Source organism: Mustelus asterias, chromosome 15 (assembly GCF_964213995.1).
Source record: "Mustelus asterias chromosome 15, sMusAst1.hap1.1, whole genome shotgun sequence".
In the NCBI taxonomy this organism is placed as follows: Eukaryota; Metazoa; Chordata; class Chondrichthyes; order Carcharhiniformes; family Triakidae; genus Mustelus; species Mustelus asterias.
This window is the reverse complement of record NC_135815.1, coordinates 75539254-75558474: the sequence shown is the minus strand read 5'-3', so window position 1 is coordinate 75558474 and position 19221 is coordinate 75539254. Positions and strand designations below refer to the sequence as shown.

The following is a 19221-nucleotide window of genomic DNA, read 5'->3' as shown; positions in this document are numbered from 1 at the left end:
TGCCCACTCAGTAAGTCTGTCCAAATCCTCCTTTAGCCACGTTACATCTTCCTCACAATACACATTCCCATCTAGTTTTGTATCTTCCGCAAACTTAGAAATATTTCATTTGATCCCCCACATCTAAATCATTGATATCTATTGTGAATGGCTGGGGCCCCAAGCACTGATCCTTACAATACTCCACTAGCCACAGCCTGCCAAAGTGAGAATGATCCATTTATTCCTACTTGCTGTTTTCTGCCTGTTAGCCAATCCTGAATCCATGCCAGTATATTGCTTCCTAATACCTGTGCTTTTATTTTAATCAACCTCCCGTAGGGACTTTATCAAAAGCCTTCTGAAAATCCAAATATACTGGGCGGAATTTTCCGGCCGTTCATGCCAGCAGGGTTTTCTGGCCCTGCTGCAGTGAACAAAGATTTGGCTGAGCGCCAAATTCTCCATCCTCACTTGCAGTGGCAGCAGCAGGGCGTGAATGGCCAGAAAATCACAGCCATCAAGTCTGTCGACTCTCCTTTGTCAATTGTAACATCCTCAAATACCTCAAATACGATTTCCCATTCATAAATCCATGCTGACTATGCCCAGTCAGATCATGCTCTGACGAAGGGTCATCCAGACTTGAAACGTTAGCTCTATTCTCTCTCTCCACAGATGCTGTCAGAGCTGCTGAGTTTCCCCAGAATTTTCAGTTTTTGTTTCAGATTCCAGCATCTGCAATATTTTGCCTTTATACCAATCAGATCATGATTGTTCAAATGTCCCATTATCACATCCTTTATAATAGATTCTAGTTTTTCCCTACTACTGATGTAAGGGTAACAGGTCTGTAGTTTCCTGTTTTCTTTCTCCTTCCCTTTTTAAATAGTGGGGTGACATTTTCTACTTGCCAATCTATAGAATTTTGGAAGATGATCATCAATGCATCCATTATCTCAATAGCAACCTCTTTTAATACTGTGGATTATTGAATATCAGGTCCCAGAAACTTATCAACTTTCACTCTCATTAATTTCTCCAATGCAAACTTCTTACTTATACTAATTTCCTTCAACTCCACATTCTCCCTAGTCCCTGGATCTCTACATCTTGGAGATTTTCTATATCTTCCTTAATGAAAACAGTTACATTTAGCTTCTCTGCCATTTCTCTGTTCTCTATACTGAATTCTTCTGATTCTGCCGGTAATGGACCCACATTTGTCTTAGCCAAATGCTTCATTCTTACATACCTATAGAAGCTTTTACAAGATTCAATTTTTGTCTTTTGCATTCTTATTTTGCTCTCCCTTTCCAGTACTGTGAAGTTATCACTAACCCTCGTCATGCAAGTAGTGAACTTTTCTCTCACGATACATGATGGCCAACAGATTTTTAACTGTGGTAAAAGTTAGGCCAGCATGAGCCTACCCAATGAAAGCTGCAAATCCCTTGCTACCTGCTTTTATTTCTCATGAGACTGCCACAAACAGCATGAACCCACTGCTAGCACTTGTCCCTGCTCTCCTATCAAGTGTCTGTACTCTGCATCAACTGTGATCAATAATGCAGTTTAGGGTATGCTCTTTGCACGCTGCCTTCAATTGTAAGACCCTTAATCCTAGCAGTTCGCCGGAGGTGTAAAACAAATAGGGTGGCATGGTAGCGCAGTGGTTAGCACTGCTGCTTCACAGCTCCAGGGTCCCGGGTTCGATTCCCGGATCGGGTCACTGTCTGTGTGGAGTTTGCACGTTCTCCTCGTGTCTGCGAGGGTTTCCTCCAGGTGCTCCGGTTTCCTCCCACAGTCCAAAGATGTGCGGGTTAGGTTGATTGGCCAGGTTAAAAATTGCCCCTTAGAATCCTAAAATGCGTAGGTTAGAGGGATTAGCGGGTAAATATGTGGGGGTAGGGCCTGGGTGGGATTGTGGTCGGTGCAGACTTGATGGGCCGAATGGCCTCCTTCTGCACGGGAGGGATTCTATGGGATTCTATGAAATCTGCCAAATCTTGGCACCTCAAACCATCTGGCATCTTACAAGGCTGTCATGCTCCTGCGCACCTCAGAGTCCAATGGACCACTGGAACATGGCCGCTCAATATCCATTCTTGCCATGCTGCCATGCAATCAGCAATGACAAGTCACCCAATCTGCACACATCTAGCACAGCACCAGTTGTTAGCATCCTACTCACTTATGTTGCCCCATTATCAAACCAGACTCATACATTATGACTTTCTAATGTTTCAAGCATGTATAATGACCCATGTTCTACTCTATTGGTTGCCATGCTAGAATGTCACAGAGGAGACCATCAATGGGGAGCCAGACAGCAAATGCCTCAAGATTCAGTGACCAGGATCTGCAGCTCCTGGTGCAGCCAATCAGTTGCAAGTGGGATATCCTGTTTTTGACAGGCAGAAAGCTCTCCCTAGCAATAACACAACAAGCATGGCTGGAGATTGCAATGATTGTGAGCACCTCAATTAAACAAAGGTGCACCTGAAATTTAGTGCATCAATCCCTTCCATGGCCTTCTGCATTTGAGAACAGCTCCCTTTGGAGAAGGCAGACCGATCACAATGAGGCTTTTGGCATGCACTGAGAATGGGCCTTAGGAGTCACTGTTGGGGTTCACTGCTTGGAACGACAATAGCAGATGTGCAGACACCTGGCCAAGGTCCCTGAGTTAATGCAAGCTCATGCTCTGTGAGTGGAAGAATCCATGGTACAGATGAGCTCGCTTACATCTCTGGGGTTTGAGCACATAAATTCTTCCCTTGAGAGAATGGCAAACCTCATGGAGAGCCACATGTGAATACTCAGTAAACAGGAAGATATTGAGAGGTGTTGATGAAGTGAGAGACCCTGGAGTGCATGTCCACAGGTCCTTGAAGATGGCAGGACAGGTGGACAAGGTGGTCAAGAAAGCATATGGAATGCTTTCTTTCACTGGGCAAGGTACTGAATACAAAAGCAGGGGTGGATGGAACTGTACAAGAGGCTAGTTATACCACAGCTGGAATTTTATATACCGTTATGGTCACCACATCACAGGAAGGACATCATTGCTATGGAATGCAAAGGAGATTTACAAGAATGTTACCAGGGCTTGAAAATTGCAGCTATGATGAACGATTAGAACAGAGGCAAATGGGTGAACTAATTGAGGTGTGCAAAGTTATGAGGGGCCTAGACAGGGTTGACAGGAAAGACTTCTTTCCCCAAGCTGAGCAATCAATTACCAAGAAGCACAGATTGAAGGAGATTGATAGAAGGATCAGAGAGGATATGAGGAACAATTTTTCACCCAAAGGATGGTGGGCATCTGGAATTCACTGCCTAAGTTGGTAGTTGAGGCTGAAATGCTCAAGTCATTTAAAAGTTACTGAATCTGCAGCTGAAGTACTGCAGCCTACATGGTTACAGACCAAGTGCAGGAAAATGTATTAAAATGAGCAGCTAGTTTAATTTTTCTCTTTTTTTGGTAGATGCAGACGCAATGAGTTGAATAGCCTCTTTTTGCACCGTAACCTTTCTAGTTTCGATGGGAGCAAGAAGTGCATGCATAAGCAATGTGACATTCTGCAGAGGGTACAAGATACACTCAGTGCCGGGACCAGTCCATTTATAACATGAGCATCGATCTCCCTGGATTATGGAAGGAACTGCGGAATCAAAACAGGACATTTGCGCTGGTGACCCAACAGTGGCTGGAGGGGATAGCAGCTGTGTCTCAGCAGCTGAGATCGTCACAGCCTCCTGAAAGCCTACGCAGGACTGACAAAATCAAGGAGAAGGACAAAGGTCCTGAACTGCTTTTGGCAGCCGCATCATCCACTACTTCCCCAGCCCTTTGACAGAGCCAGCATGTGTGCTGTGGGGATCGTGACTCCTTTGGCAGGGAATGCAGTCACAGGAGGGACCCCTGCATGATGAGGCCAACCACCAAATTTCTCAAAGTCAGAGAGCTATAGAGATGAGTAGCCTGCCTCTACCTCCTCCAAGGCAACACAGGGAGCATTGTGTATGAGTGTGCACTTTCACAAGGTGTCTCAGTTGCTATAAACACTGAATTGATTGCTATGGAGATCGCCATTCATCGCAATTATAATTTTTGATGCTCACTGTAAAAACATGCACTATTTGTTCCAACAGTTCTCAATGTTCATTCATTTAGCAGGCAGGTTGATCCAACATCATCAAAGGCAAAATAAAGTTCTTATTGGTCCAACTGAAACTGTGGACTGCAGTCTACCTCAGGAATGTGAAGGATGTTGGTATGGATGTCCTCCATTTGAAGGTTCAAGCTTCGTTCCTTGCCAAGCATGTGCTGTGAACTCATGGTCACTCAGGTGAATCATCACTGTACTAGGAGGTCTCTGGCAACAATTTTGATGGAACCTACCAAAGACAACCAAACATGGTGTCCACCAATCCTTGCCTCATCACACTCCACTTCCAATGTCTCACCCTCGAGGTCCCCGACCTCTCTTCTCCCTTCTCCTCTGATGACATGGGCCCTTCTTCGGCAACTGTCCCTTCATGGTGCACCATTTTCTCTGTAACTACAATCTTGGAGACCCTGGTAGATGAATGTTGCAGATCTCCTCTAGAGTGGTCAAGGCATCAAAAGTACATCGTCAACAGTTCAATTGCCTGTCTGATGATTGTTCATGTCTGAATATGGCTCACATTGTAATGCCTCATTCTGTGGGATTCTCAGAGGAGGAAGGAACCTCCTCCTTAAAGATTAGCCTTGTCATCAAGTAGCCAGCCACACACCTGGGGAATGGAGTGGAATAATTGAGTCAAGCATGACTCACGCAGGATGAAGGCATCATGACAACCATCTGTGAAATGAGCATACATGTACCGGAATCTCTGCCTGTAGTGTCATATCACCTGTGTATTGATAGAATGGAAAACCGTCTGATTCATGAATCTCTCAGCTCAGTTGCTGTGGGCCCTGATGGCCTCATGTGTACAAATGATCACTCCTTCCACCTGAGGAAAATTGTCTGTTGTGGCGAAGCACATTGCCCTCTGCATCAGGGTGTCTGCATCTGTGGTGAAGGCTACAAAGTCTGCCTCCCACACAAACAGGTCATCCTTAACTGTGATTGTGCAATGACGTACATATCTGCAGCAGAGCCTGGGAAGAAACAGGCCATAAAATGAATTGGGGCTACCATAGTCTTGATTGCTACTGGCAGGGCCTATTGGCTGTGTGAGATGCCAATTCTTCCTACATGATGGCATAGATGTCTGTGACCATGGGAATGACTTTCCCAAAAAGAAACTAAGCGCCCAACAGGCGGAAAACAGAAGATTTTCCTGCCCATTTTTTGGGTGTACTTAGTCTGATGAATTTCCGGCACTCTGTGCTTCACAGAGTCTGCTGAGGGATTCATGCCGGTAAGAGGCCGGGGTGGGGGGCTAATCTGGCCTGAGAGGCTGACATCAGCGTGCTGAGCGGGGCACTGCGTATGCACTGATCTGTCAGTAGGGAGATCGGTGCATGCGCACTGGCGCCCCCCAAATTGAAGGCCTCCCAATGTATTCCCCAACCTCCCCCCACCCCCATAATTGCCAACCTCTTCCCCCTGCCTGATGGAACGTGCCCACCGCCCCCCCCCCCGCGCGCCCCCACACCCGATGGACCACGCAGATCCCCACCATCGTGGTCATCACGCCTGGCCCCTGTTGATGGGGACCAGCTTTAATCCCCACTGGTGGGAACCTCTCCTGCTCGGGGTGGAGGGGGGAGAAATATTACTAAACCCGGATAAAGCAATCCTGGGCTCACTAATGATATTGAAATGTCAATTTCAATATGGTAATCAGCCTTGCACTGTTTCCCAGCATGAGGCTGATTACGTCATATAAAATGGCTCAGGAAAGTCACGATTGGCTGGATTCCAGTTGCGATTCCTGGTACAGCCCCCCCCCCCCCCCCCCCCCGCCCCCGCCACCCCCCCCCCCCCCCACTGACATTTCCTGGGTCGCTGCACTACTCAAGCAGCGCAATGGGCTTGGAAAATCGCACTCCATATGTCTGGACATAGACAGTCTTCTCCGACACTAGTGCTTCAATATGTCCAGGTACCTGCACCTAACACCATACACACTGTGCTTAAGCACTGCCATAAACTCTATATTGGTTATGCCTTTCGAGCCTCTACCTCCTGCTACCTGGGGATCCTTGCTCTTCCATCATGCTCCTGCCATTGTCCTTCTGCCTCAGTGGCCTAGGTGTATGAGGGAGCTGCACCATTTTATAAATGGCCTCCTCCTTCAGAGAAATAAAATTTCTGTGACAGCCTGGCAGGATTGCCTGGTGCCCATTTTGTTGCCAGGTATTGCTGCAGTGCCTGAGGTTATCCAGTACTATTCCCCCCTCTCACTTTCCTTCCCTTGACTGTGAATGTCAGTGATGTCCCGGTGACTTAACCATACTATTTATTAGCAGTTTGGGATAACTTTGCATGAAGTTTCCCCACCAACTCTTTACTGTCCAAGAGTGTTCACGACACCTCACTAAGGATGTGACACCCAAATCCTTCACTGCAGTGTCAGGAATAATGGAAATGGATCTGATTTTTTCCCCCCAGTATAAGTAATGGCTCCTCCAACGTTTCTTTGAATTTGCATGTGAAATATGCCCTGTCTCCTTTCCCATGCCATTGAAAAATGGAGTTGGGACTTCGCATCTGTGTCCTGGCTGCCTCCTTTCCACTACCAACAGAGTTATGAAACTCTGGACCCAAGACTCTGATTGTAAAGATAAATTGATCAGCAATGTGTAAGTATTGAGTAGCCATTGGGAAAAGTGCTATTATTAATTCAAAAGTTAATAAAACAATGCTTGGGAATTCTAAGTGTCATGTTCTGAAGTGATTTAAATGCTCACAACCTTTAAAAATCGAAAAAAAAATTGCCCTGCAGCTTTTGCTTAGAGAAAAGAAACAGATAACTGCTCTTAGAGTGCATTGACTGATAACCCATCTGGTGTAGCTCAGAATAAACCATAGTCATCTGTTTTTGCAGTTTCAATAAGTTTTATGTTTGTGAGTTGTAATAGTTTATTATGACAATTAAACCCGTCATGAATGCTTGACTGAGTTTTAAAAGCTACAGAACCACCTATCTCAGCAAAGAGCTGTTCAGACAGTTTGACTGACAGTTTTAAGATGTTCTGAAAGGATTATCTATTTTGATGTGGATCCTGAATAGATGTTTATTTTTACAATAGATTGATCACCTGAGGAGATTTAATTTTGAATGGGTGTTTTCTCATATGAAGTTTGTTTGAATGACAGCTCTTTTAGATGTCATGAGTTTAATTTAATTTTAATGCTCACTTCAAGGATATGGGCAGGATTTTCCGGCCACGCTCGCCCCGAAACCGAAAAATCCCGTCCGAAGTTAACGGACCTTTCCATGGTCTGCCCCTTGCCCACTACGATTCCTGTGACGGGTGGAACAAAAATTTGCCCAATGGTGTGTCCATGGTGGATGCTGGTGAAATGACTATGGAGGATGATACAGGAGAGGTATGAGTGGTCATGGAGGGAGTACGTGGGGCATGAGACATATGAGGGGAATGGAAGGCATGTGAGGTATGGAGGGGGTAAATGGTGAGGAGTTGAGGGCCTGACATTCTTAGAATTATAGAATCCCTACAGTGCAGAAGACCACTATTCGGCCCACTGAGCCTGCACCGGCAACAATCCCATCCGGGCCCTATTCCTATAACCACAAGCATTTTACCCTGCGAATCCCCCGATACTAAGGGGCAATTTAGCGTGGCCAATCAACCTAACCTGCACATCTTTGAAGTGCGGGAGAAAACCGGAGCACCTGGAGAAAACCCATGCAGACACGGGGAAAACATGCAAACTCCATACAGTCACCCCGGGCCTGAATTGAACCTGGGTCCCTGGTGCTGTGAGGGAGCAGTGCTAACCATTGTGCCGCCCTCTTGTAGTCATCACTACAACTGGGCTGATTACCCAGTAAATGGAAGCAGGCTTTAAGCCTTGCAATTTGTCTGCCTCTGCTGATTTCTCAGGTCTAAGTCCAGAACCATGAATTCTTCCCCTGCCTCCCTGGAGCAAAAATATGGCAAGCAAGGCTCTTTTAAAAGGCTGAGATCTGCTGAGTCAGGTAGTTTCCCAACTTGACCTTTCAGCCTCCTCCATGGAAATCTGGCCCTATGTTTTCAGTATGGATGCAAGTCATTTCTCCAGAAAAAAATAATAACACCTTACTCCAGCATTAGAGCATTTGTCTTCAGTGATATAGTCAGAGGCCTTGGAGTAAATTGTCCACCTGTAGGACCTCTTAGAAGAAGGATGCATACTGTGGATAATTATAAAGAAGAAGAAGAAATATCTCTTACAATTCTTTAATTTGAAAGCAGGTGTCATCTGCAGCATTGTTCGACATCTTCCACTAAAGATGCGCATTTGTCAATGGACTATGTATGTTTCCCCTAACACACTCTTATCCTTCAACATTGATGCTCAAAATACTCCAGAATGTACAATTTGCAATTCTGTTCATTACTGATAAAAACAGAAGTTTCATCTGTTTTCTTTTATCTTAATCCAACATGCGCATTCTCCCTTTTGGTGAACAATTATTATAATGATAGAAAACCATTATTTATTCATGGTGTCTAATCTCAATTAAACAAATCACACAGAAAGGGTGAAAACTTCTTTGGTCACCTGTCACCATTTTTTCTCTGCAATGATCTTATTGAATGGCAGAGCAGGATTGAGGGGTCAAATGGTCTCGTTTAGAACATAAGAACATAAGAAATAGGAGCAGGAGTAGGCCATCTAGCCCCTCGAGCCTGCCCCGCCATTCAATAAGACCATGGCTGATCTGAAGTGGATCAGTTCCACTGACCCGCCTGATCCCTATAACCCCTAATTCCCTTACCGATCAGGAATCCATCTATCCGTGATTTAAACATATTCAACGAGGTAGCCTCCACCACTTCAGTGGGCAGAGAATTCCAGAGATTCACCACCCTCTGAGAGAAGAAGTTCCTCCTCAACTCTGTCCTAAACTGACCCCCCTTTATTTTGAGGCTGTGCCCTCTAGTTCTGGTTTCCTTTCTAAGTGGAAAGAATCTCTCCATCTCTACTCTATCCAGCCCCTTCATTATCTTATAGGTATCTATAAGATCCCCCCTCAGCCTTCTAAATTCCAACGAATACAAACCCATGTTTAGCTCCCATTTCATACATTCATAAGTGAAAATTTTCATGTTAAAATCTTTTTGCATCATAATGGAGAAATAGGAAATGTATATTTTGCAATAGCATATTTAAAATTAGTTACAAAATTTACTTTTATGTCTGTGTACAGTCACTAGCATTTTTACTTAAAGGCCTCTCTGTGTCTCTCAAAATCGTGGATTTCAAAGTGATACTTTCTGCCAGTGATCATTCAGTAAGATATGATTACAAATTATATCTGTACTGCAGTTTGATGCACATTATAGAGGAACCTTATCAGTGTAACAGCCTATTTGTGTTTCCCAGTACATTGGTCATACCCCCATACCCATGGAATTCCTGAGTACAAATGATCACTCAATTTGTGGCTCAGATTTTCACCACAATGGATGTGGCTAAAATTGCCAAATTGCTTGAAAGTCAGAAGTCCTGACCCCCAAAGATGGCATTTCCCAATTTTGCATGGGCGGGATGCATTTCACGCATGTGGGTTTAAAGGAGGCCATTTAGGTCCGCCTCCACTCTAGCCTGATTTTGGTAGCTGAGGAGTGTGGATCCCAATGTATAAAAAATAGACCTGGTAAGAGCAGATCTCAACTTAGCACATACCTTCAGATAGCCCGGAGATCTCTTTGGAGAGCTAGGATACCCCTGTGGAATGTGTCTTAAAATTTTATTCACAATCCCTTAAAACAAATGCCAACTTTTTTCCCTTAACACAAGGGAGTAGTAGGGTGGGCTCCTGATTGCGTAGGGCAATTATTTTTGCGCTAACTGATTCATGCAACCAGGTGTCAGGAAAAACTGGAGAAGCCACGGTAGCACAGTGGTTAGCACTGCTGCTTCACAGCTCCAGGGTCCCGGGTTCGATTCCCGGCTCGGGTCACTGTCTGTGTGGAGTTTGCACATTCTCCTCGTGTCTGCGTGGGTTTCCTCCGGGTGCTCCGGTTTCCTCCCACAGTCCAAAGATGTGCGGGTTAGGTTGATTGGCCAGGTTAAAAATTGCTCCTTAGAGTCCTGAGATGCGTAGGTTAGAGGGATTAGCAGGTAAATATGTGGGGGTAGGGCCTGGGTGGGATTGTGGTCGGTGCAGACTCGATGGGCCGAATGGCCTCCTTCTGCACTGTAGGGTTTCTATGATTTCTATGATCTATGATCTATGAAGGGCACTTAGTGCTTCATGCAAATGAACATAGAAGATGGGGATACTATGTATCGAGGCCAAAGAACCAAGTAATTTGAACAGCAGGAGGCCTGTGGGAGGACAGAAGATAAGGAGGAAGTCGCTGCTGTACATGCACCAGGGAGGAGGAAGAAAGGCAGGAAACCCAGGCACTACTTTGTAAAAAGGGTGTACAGACCTAAGACATCCTACCTCAATATGACGGAGAGCCAGTGTCGAAGGTGATTGTTAGGTGGTGACAGACATATATCAGGTGGTCCAGTAACAACTTGAGCCACAAACCATCGATCCCCAATGCACAGCCAGTGACTGTAAAGGCAATAATTTCTCTCAACTTCTATGCCTCAGGATCTTTGGAGGTATCATCGGGAGACCTGTCTGGTAAATCTCAGTAAGAAGTTTAACAACACCAGGTTAAAGTCCAACAGGTTTATTTGGTAGCAAAAGCCACACAAGCTTTCGAGGCTCTGAGCCCCTTCTTCAGGTGAGTGGGAATTCTGTTCACAAACAGAACTTATAAGACACAGACTCAATTTACATGAATAATGGTTGGAATGCGAATACTTACAACTAATCCAGTCTTTAAGAAACAAAACAATGGGAGTGGAGAGAGCATCAAGACAGGCTAAAAAGATGTGTATTGTCTCCAGACAAGACAGCCAGTGAAACTCTGCAGGTCCACGCAACTGTGGGAGTTACAAATAGTGTGACATAAATTCTGATTCTAGGATCGCATGATAAAGACTCAGGAGGAAAAAAGCAGAAATATTTATGTGAAATAGTGTGACACAAACCCAATATCCCGGTTGAGGCCGTCCTTGTGTGTGCGGAACCTGGCTATCAGTTTCTGCTCCGCGACTCTGCGCTGTCGTGTGTCGCGAAGGCCGCCTTGGAGAACGCTTACCCGAATATCAGATATTCGGGTAAGCGTTCTCCAAGGCGGCCTTCGCGACACACGACAGCGCAGAGTCGCGGAGCAGAAACTGATAGCCAGGTTCCGCACACACAAGGACGGCCTCAACCGGGATATTGGGTTTATGTCACACTATTTCACATAAATATTTCTGCTTTTTTCCTCCTGAGTCTTTATCATGCGATCCTAGAATCAGAATTTATGTCACACTATTTGTAACTCCCACAGTTGCGTGGACCTGCAGAGTTTCACTGGCTGTCTTGTCTGGAGACAATACACATCTTTTTAGCCTGTCTTGATGCTCTCTCCACTCCCATTGTTTTGTTTCTTAAAGACTGGATTAGTTGTAAGTATTCGCATTCCAACCATTATTCATGTAAATTGAGTCTGTGTCTTATAAGTTCTGTTTGTGAACAGAATTCCCACTCACCTGAAGAAGGGGCTCAGAGCCTCGAAAGCTTGTGTGGCTTTTGCTACCAAATAAACCTGTTGGACTTTAACCTGGTGTTGTTAAACTTCTTACTGTGTTTACCCCAGTCCAACGCCGGCATCTCCACATCATGGTAAATCTCAGTCAGCAGCACACATCTGCATTAAGGCTGCCTGTTTGCTTATGTGGGGGAATCACATCAATATCCCTGTAGACGTGGGTCTCGGGCGCAGAGAACCATGGCCTTTGCACCCATATTGCCATGAAGGCCTCAACTTAAAATGTGGACACCTTTGTCAAGTGGAAATCCTTCCAATCAATGTACAGGTGTTTGTGACCATAACAAGGTCTTCCTTCATGTGTGTGCAAGGTTCCTTGTCAACTGCCACAATTCCTTCATATGAAGGAGTTCCCAACTCCCTCAGCTATTTCAGCTGAACCATAGGGGACAAGAGCTATTGTTCTAGAACTTGAATAATGATGTCTTTTAGGAGCTCACAAACGGAGGTAGAGCATAACCAAAACAGCAGCCATGTTGTCATCAAGAGTACCAATGAGCAGGCAATTGGCATTTCAAAAATGTGCCTCGATTGCTCAGTTGGAGCACTACAATATGCCCATCAAGGGTATTAAGAATAGGGGTGATATAGAGTTATAGAGTCATAGAGCAGAAAACGCCCTTTGGCTCATTAAATCTGCACTGACAATAACTACCATTAAAGTTGTGCTAATCCCATTTTCGAGTACTTATCACATATCCTTGAATGTTATGATATTTCAAGCGCTCATCATGCTGCTTGCTGCACAACATTGTGCAGTGGAGGGCCTAGAAATTGATGACAATGCCAAGGGCAGAGCTGCAATCTCTGGGGAGGAGGAAGCCCCTGTCCTTTCAGAAGATTCTGAAATGAACGAGAATGAGGAGGCTGCCAATGGCAGAGCAGCTGGGAGGCATGTAGCCAGGAGAATATCATCACCAGATGGGCCCTTGAGCAAAACGGATTCACATCAAATCCTTACATATCATAATTACCATCAGCCAGTCGCTGGTGCTTCCAGTTAAAGTACCGTGTACATTGACTCCACAATTACCCAAGGGACTGCCCATCCCCCACAAGAGAGAGAATACACATTAATGAGTTGGACTCAATCACATTCATATGGTGTAACCAATGGTTTAAAATGAGGGAACCATACAACCAAATTGTCCATATCAAACCATGCTCACAATGCTAACAGTGACACGTCAAACCTCAACCCTTATACATACTGATAGGATCATATGTTGTGGCATACATGCAGATAAGACATCTCATGCATAAGAAACTCATGACTGTGCAATGACATCTCTTTTAAAGAACATGCACACCGTCCATTCTGACCAATGGCCCAGTTTCTGACGTGGGCACCATATGCAATGTTCATGGCTCCCATATACCTCTGCTTATCATACAAAGCACATCCTGGAATGCAAACACAACCAAAGTGGCACGTACAGCAGACAACCCAATAGTACCAGCACGATACATGACTCTCAAGCTGTGATCTCTACACCTAGGCCAATGCGTAAGATTACTACAGTGAAGAGCTTAAGATGCACCTGCTGCCCAGCATCTGTTCATGGAGTCTGCCAATGGTGTGACTGCCTTGTTTAGGGCATGGATGTCAGCACTGACACACTGAGCAGCTGATCCAGGCTAGTGAGAGAGGTTTGCATCCTTTCCTGGCTCGGATGCTGCTCTTGAATCCACTCCCAAGTTTTGACGATGTGTCACTCCATTAGATTCGCCCACCAGTCTCTTATGGTCAAAGCTCATCCATCTCCAAGAACTATACGAAGCTCATGACAGCAATGGATTCTTCCATTTGCAGTCGAAGAGTTCCCATTGCCTCAGGAAACTGGAGATTTCCACACATCTGCTGCTGATTATCTAAATACTGTGCCCCAAAAGGCCACTCTTGAGGCTGCATGTTCCTGCCACCAGAGCATCATTGTAACCTTTTTCCTCCTCCTCAGGAAACTGTGCACAGGTGTCTCTGACTTTGACACTTCCTCTTTTACTCTGCTGCAGTGATTTACACCCTGTGCCACTGACTCTACATGCACTCTATATCCCTTCAGAGTGCTTGTATCTGATTTGGCGGAATGTGGACTAGTTAGATGTGACGATGCTTCCTCCAACACCTCTTCCTCCTTTTGATGCCCAAAGCATATTCTGGCCAGGTCTGATTTGGATTAATGATTTGGAAGAGGGAGCTGAATGGATTATCTCCAAATTTGCAGATGATATAAAGTTGGGTGGAAGGGTGAGCTGTGAGGAGGATGCAAAGATGCTTCAGCATGATTTGGACAGGCTGAGTGTGTGGGCATGTGCATGACAGATGCAGTATAATGTGGATACATGTGAGGTTATTCACTTTGGTAGCAATACTAGGAAGACATTAGTACTTGAATGGGTGTAAATTGAGAGAGGTGGAGACTCAACGAGACCTTGGAGTCCTCGTTCATCAGTCGCTGAAAGTAAGCATGCAAATACAGCAGGCAGTAAAGAAGGCAAATGGTATGTTAGCCTTCATAGCTAGAGGATTTGAGTATAGGGATAGGAATGTTTTGCTGCAATTGTATAGGGCATTGGTGAAGCCATACCAAGAGTATTGTGTGCAGTTTTGGTATCCTTATCTGAGGAAGGATGTTCTTGCTATAGAGGGAGTACAGCAAAGGTTTACCAAGCTGATTCCTGGGTTGGCAGGTCTGTAATATGAGGAGAGACTAAGTCAGTTAGAATTATATTCACTGGAGTTTAGAAGAGTGAGAGGAAATCTCATAGAAACTTAAAAGATTCTAAAAGGGCTAAACAGGTTAGGTTAAGAAAGAATGTTCCTAATGGTGGGGAGTCCAGTACTCGGGTCATAGTTTGAGGATAAGGACCGAGGAGAAATTTCTTCACCCACAGGGTGGTGAATATGTGGATTTCATTACCACAGAATGTAGCTGAGGCCAAAACGTTGTCTGATTTCAATAAGAAATTAGATATGGCTCTTAGGGCTAAAGGGATCAAGGGATATGGGGGGACGGGGGAAGAAACGGGGGGGGGGGGGGATCAGGATATTGAATTCGATAATCAGCCATGATCAAAATGAATGGTGGAGCAGGCTCGAAGAGCTGACTGGCCTACTCCTGCTTCTAGTTTCTATATTTCTATGTGAGGTGTGCAACTGGAAGTGAGGGAGCAAATCTGGGATCTGTGAGAGACACAAAAGGAGTTATTTGGATGTAGCCCTTCTCATTGAGAAAGCATTCTCTGATACACCTCACTGCCTTTAGTCATAATCATGCTGCCCTCATGATACAACCCAATCCTTACACTCCCCCTCATGCCAACATCCCATTGTGCTTAGCAAAGTGACAGCATGACCTCCGCTATGTGCCAAGGTGATTTCAACATCACCTTTATTATCTGCTACCGGTGATTTACCATCACCAACAGCAGTTGTTCAGGTACCCTGGCAATCTCCATGGTCATCTGTTCCACTGCACTGATGCATCTCAGTCAAGCTGACTCACCCTCAGTCTGGGCCATCTGGCTGTCATTCTTCACCCTTTCAACTGTAATGACAACATAGATTTGTGTTAGCATGATATATAGTGCATAGAAGGAAATCGTTCTTCACTGCCCTTGTGTATCACAGTGCTCATTCATGTGTCTTGTGCGCATCTACTTGAGATGCGTAGACATACAAGCCTTAGTGCTGAAGAAGAGGTATGTGCCATGTCTTGCACTTTAGCTGAGTCATGCAGTTATGACCCTTCTCTTGGAGCTCTGTGTGAATGAGACAGGCTACTTTCTGGAACACACCAGGTCATTGAACCCTTTTCTGCACTAAATCCAAGAACACTGATGGTATCTTGCTGTGCTCAACATAACTACAATTTGAATCCAGGTCTTCTTGGTTGCTGCAGGAGCAGGTCCTCTCTTCCACCAAATTTTGAAGGTTATTGTGGGTGATCTTGCCAGAATTTAACAGTGTCAGTTCCGACAAGAAAAATGGAGTGAATTGCGCTGATAGCTCCGGCATAATTTCCAACTGGATCTTGAGTCTCGTGAACAAAACTTTTATGGCCACAAGAATAATGCCACGCCCGCAGTGGCCTCCCTCTGATTCACCCACCATGGCTCCACTTAATCTCACCAATCACTGGGGAGCTGCATAAAAATGGCTCCCCAGTACTCGTTGCACAGCGACTTCAGGGATGGCAGCCAGGAAGCCCACACCATCTTTCTCAGAGGGAACCTTGACCAGACCCCTTGATGGAATGGAGCAGAAGCGAGATCCACATTACCCCTGCTCCAGGAATAAGCCTCCCACCAAGGTCACCACCCTCACCTGGGATGCAGTGGCAGCCCTGGTGAGTGCAAGCTTGTTGCAGAAGAGGGCAGGGCAGCGGTGCCACAAGAAGATGAACAATTTTCGGCACTCAGCCAGGGTAGGTCAGCCTCAAGTAGTCATTTTCTGGACCCCCCTCACACACCCCTCCCACTTCCACCTTCACCTCTCATCCAGTCACTTCAGCCTTTGCCAACACCTGTAAGAAGGCCCTCCTCCCCCCAATCACCATGACCCCCCTACTCACTGCCATACTCCTCACACTCCAGCCCCCACTCAAGACCCACGCCTGCCACATCTCATCACCATTTTAAATGCCAACACTGCTGCCTACACTCTCCCTATCTGTATTGTTGCAGGACAAATTCAACCACAACAAGTGTGAGCAAGCGAGCCCTGCCGGAGTAATGCCAGAGCTCAGAACCCTCACATCATTTGAGGAGAGCCCTCAAGCTGCAGGGGAGGAGGAAGAGTTTGCATCCACTGATAGTGAAATGGGGGCAACAGACAAATGTGATAATCCTCAAGACATGCTGTCATTCCTCAAATCTCACGTGAGTAATCAATGTTCCCTCCTTTATTCCCTGCAATGTACTAATTCCTTCTCTCTTCTCTTGCGGGCAAAGTGATTGAGCAGGCTGGATCATCCTCACGCTCCCTGGTTCCACTAGATGCATGCAGTTCTAAGGGAGACACCTCAGGCTCCACTGAAGAAGGGCAACAGCTGTCACCTACACACAGATAACCACACCTCAGTGGGATCATTAAATAGACAGGCTTCTGGGTCATTCACTGCTGGGCACTTCAGGAGCTGAAGATCTGTAGCAGGTGTAAGCAGGGATGTCCCAGGGATGCTGGAGTCCAGGACTCTGCTGGGCCCCTGCCTGATGATGTGCCCCTGGGTCCGGTTGTCCCAGAGCTGATGAAGTTGAAAAGGCAGAGTAGTGAACCTCGGGAAGAGATGACAGCATCCCTCCTCAGATTCAAGGCCAACTGCAGGAGTCCCATTGCCTTATGTCCAAGGAGATGGTTTCATTACTTCAGCGCACTGAGGTCAACACTACAAGGTTGGCGTTCGCAGTGGAGACCTTGGCATAGGACTTGCACTCTATGGGAGGAGATGTCCGCACCATGCCTCAGCTCATGACCTCCATGTCTGAGGGTATGAACTCCATGGTGCAGGACTTCAACTGCATGGTACAGGCACTGGTAGGTGTTCAGGAGTGTCTGTGCCAGAAGATGGTGGGGCTTCTGGACTCACTCCAGCTGCCCCCCTATCCCACAAAGGGCCACTGGACCAATCGGGCATCCTAAGGAATGAGGATCATCTGGTGCACAGCCCGGGGCCTTCAGCCCAGGAGACCCTGTTGTCCAGCCTGAGTGCCCCCTTCCTGTGAGCAACACATGTCCAGCCCCACACATCGATGAGCACAGCATTGCAATACCCTTCCTGCCCGAAAGCAGGCCAGGGCCCTCAAGGTCCAGGCCCCTCAGCGGATGCCCGCCAAAGTCATTTCAGGTAACAAGGCATGGAAGTCAGCAGGCCTCCTCAACCTCAACTGCAGACCCTTGGGAAGTAGCTAGATGTAATGGAGGGTGAGGAAGATTAAGAAGTGATAAGCACTTAATGGGCACAGGTAAAAGTAAGCCTGCTCTGTTGCTATTCTAGCCAAAATCCTGGATCAAAAAGTGGAAGTCCAGGCAAACATTTTTCAAGGTCAGGTTCGTGGAACCCAGAATTCTCCTGCCTGTGCATACACCACCTAGGAGCAGAAATCTGGGTCATTGTGTTCCACTTCCACAGGGAATGTAATAAGCTTGTGATAAAAACAGAAAATGCTGGAAAAACTCAGCAGGTCTGGCAGCATCTGTGGAGAGAGAAGAGAGTTAACTTTTTAAGTCCATATGACTTCTCCAGAGCCTTCATTGTTCAGTAATGAACTTGTGGCTTCTTTCAAATATCACTTCTGTCACTTGCTTGATGTATTTGTAAGTAATGCTGCCTGTGTCAGGTCCAGAAACATGGCTAAACTAATTTCTAACCAAGTATGTTTGAGGGTATGTTTCCTTGTAGAAGTCAATAAAAAAGACGCAAGTTGCTAATTTTATAAATTATTAAAACATATTGATGCCCGTGCCCCCACCATTAAAAATATTCATATTCAATGCTTAATCCTCTGAGAGGAGATCCATCACAATACCAAATTCACATTCTCTAGGAGAATGAACATCCTGAAAGATGCTATCAAGAAAACACCAGAGAAACAAAGTTACAATACACCATTTTAATGTATTTTGTCGCTGTCCACAGCCAATTCCCATTGAAAACAAAACTCTTCTATCAAATTGGAAGTTCTGGAAACATAAAAGTGTGTGAATAGGATTAGGCCTGGCTTTAAGGCTCTTTGAAGTTAAATAGCCTGCTGACACTTATTGTGTTGGATCATGTATGATGAATAAACACTTCGGCAGGGCACTGGAGCACTGCCAATGCCTCTTTAAACTATATCCCAGAATAAATCACTGCCTGCAGGAGGAGGGAGCTAACTAGGAAAGTATAAGGACAGATTTAAAAATAAACTCACCAAGCCCGTGATTCTAGCAGAAATAATAGGTTGGAGATACAGTTGCAACATTATTAACACCAATTTTCTAACCTGCGTTCACTTTAAAATGCCTGCTGGAATTACAAGATTGGTGAATGTATCTTTCATAATCCTCAGGTGTCTTTCCAGCACAAAATACACAGGAATTCAGTTTGACCATTTGCAGATAGCTAGCAATTTAAATATTGAAATGTACCAGATAGATTCACTACAGAAACTTGGGCTTAAAAATCCTGAATCGAGAAAACTGCCATGTTTTTAATACTCTTTCTGCAGATTGAGATGATTTAGTAATTAACCTATCTGTAATTCTGAAATTATGGACTATCAGGCCTGTCCAGTTGGACTCAGTGAGGGGTGTAATTTTTGGGCACTCCAGAAAACTGGGCCCCTTTTCAGAAGATGGTAGCACTCACTGACAAGCTTCCTTTGTTTCTGATTCGAGCACAATTCTCAGGCTCCTGCTGTTG

At 45.5% G+C, this 19221-nt stretch overlaps 1 protein-coding gene across 4 annotated transcripts in view; it reads right to left on the bottom strand.

The window, feature by feature from the left end:
• Positions 1-19221, bottom strand: part of LOC144504574 (parkin coregulated gene protein homolog) — a 357038-nt gene that overhangs the window by 25400 nt on the left and 312417 nt on the right. For 2 of the 4 annotated variants that reach the window (XM_078230135.1, XM_078230134.1), the window contains one exon: positions 15325-15366. The exons of the other annotated variants lie outside the window; for them this stretch is intronic. In XM_078230135.1, the coding sequence (XP_078086261.1) occupies positions 15325-15366 (42 nt within the window). The remainder of the gene's footprint in view (positions 1-15324; positions 15367-19221) is intronic. 4 annotated transcript variants of the gene reach the window in all.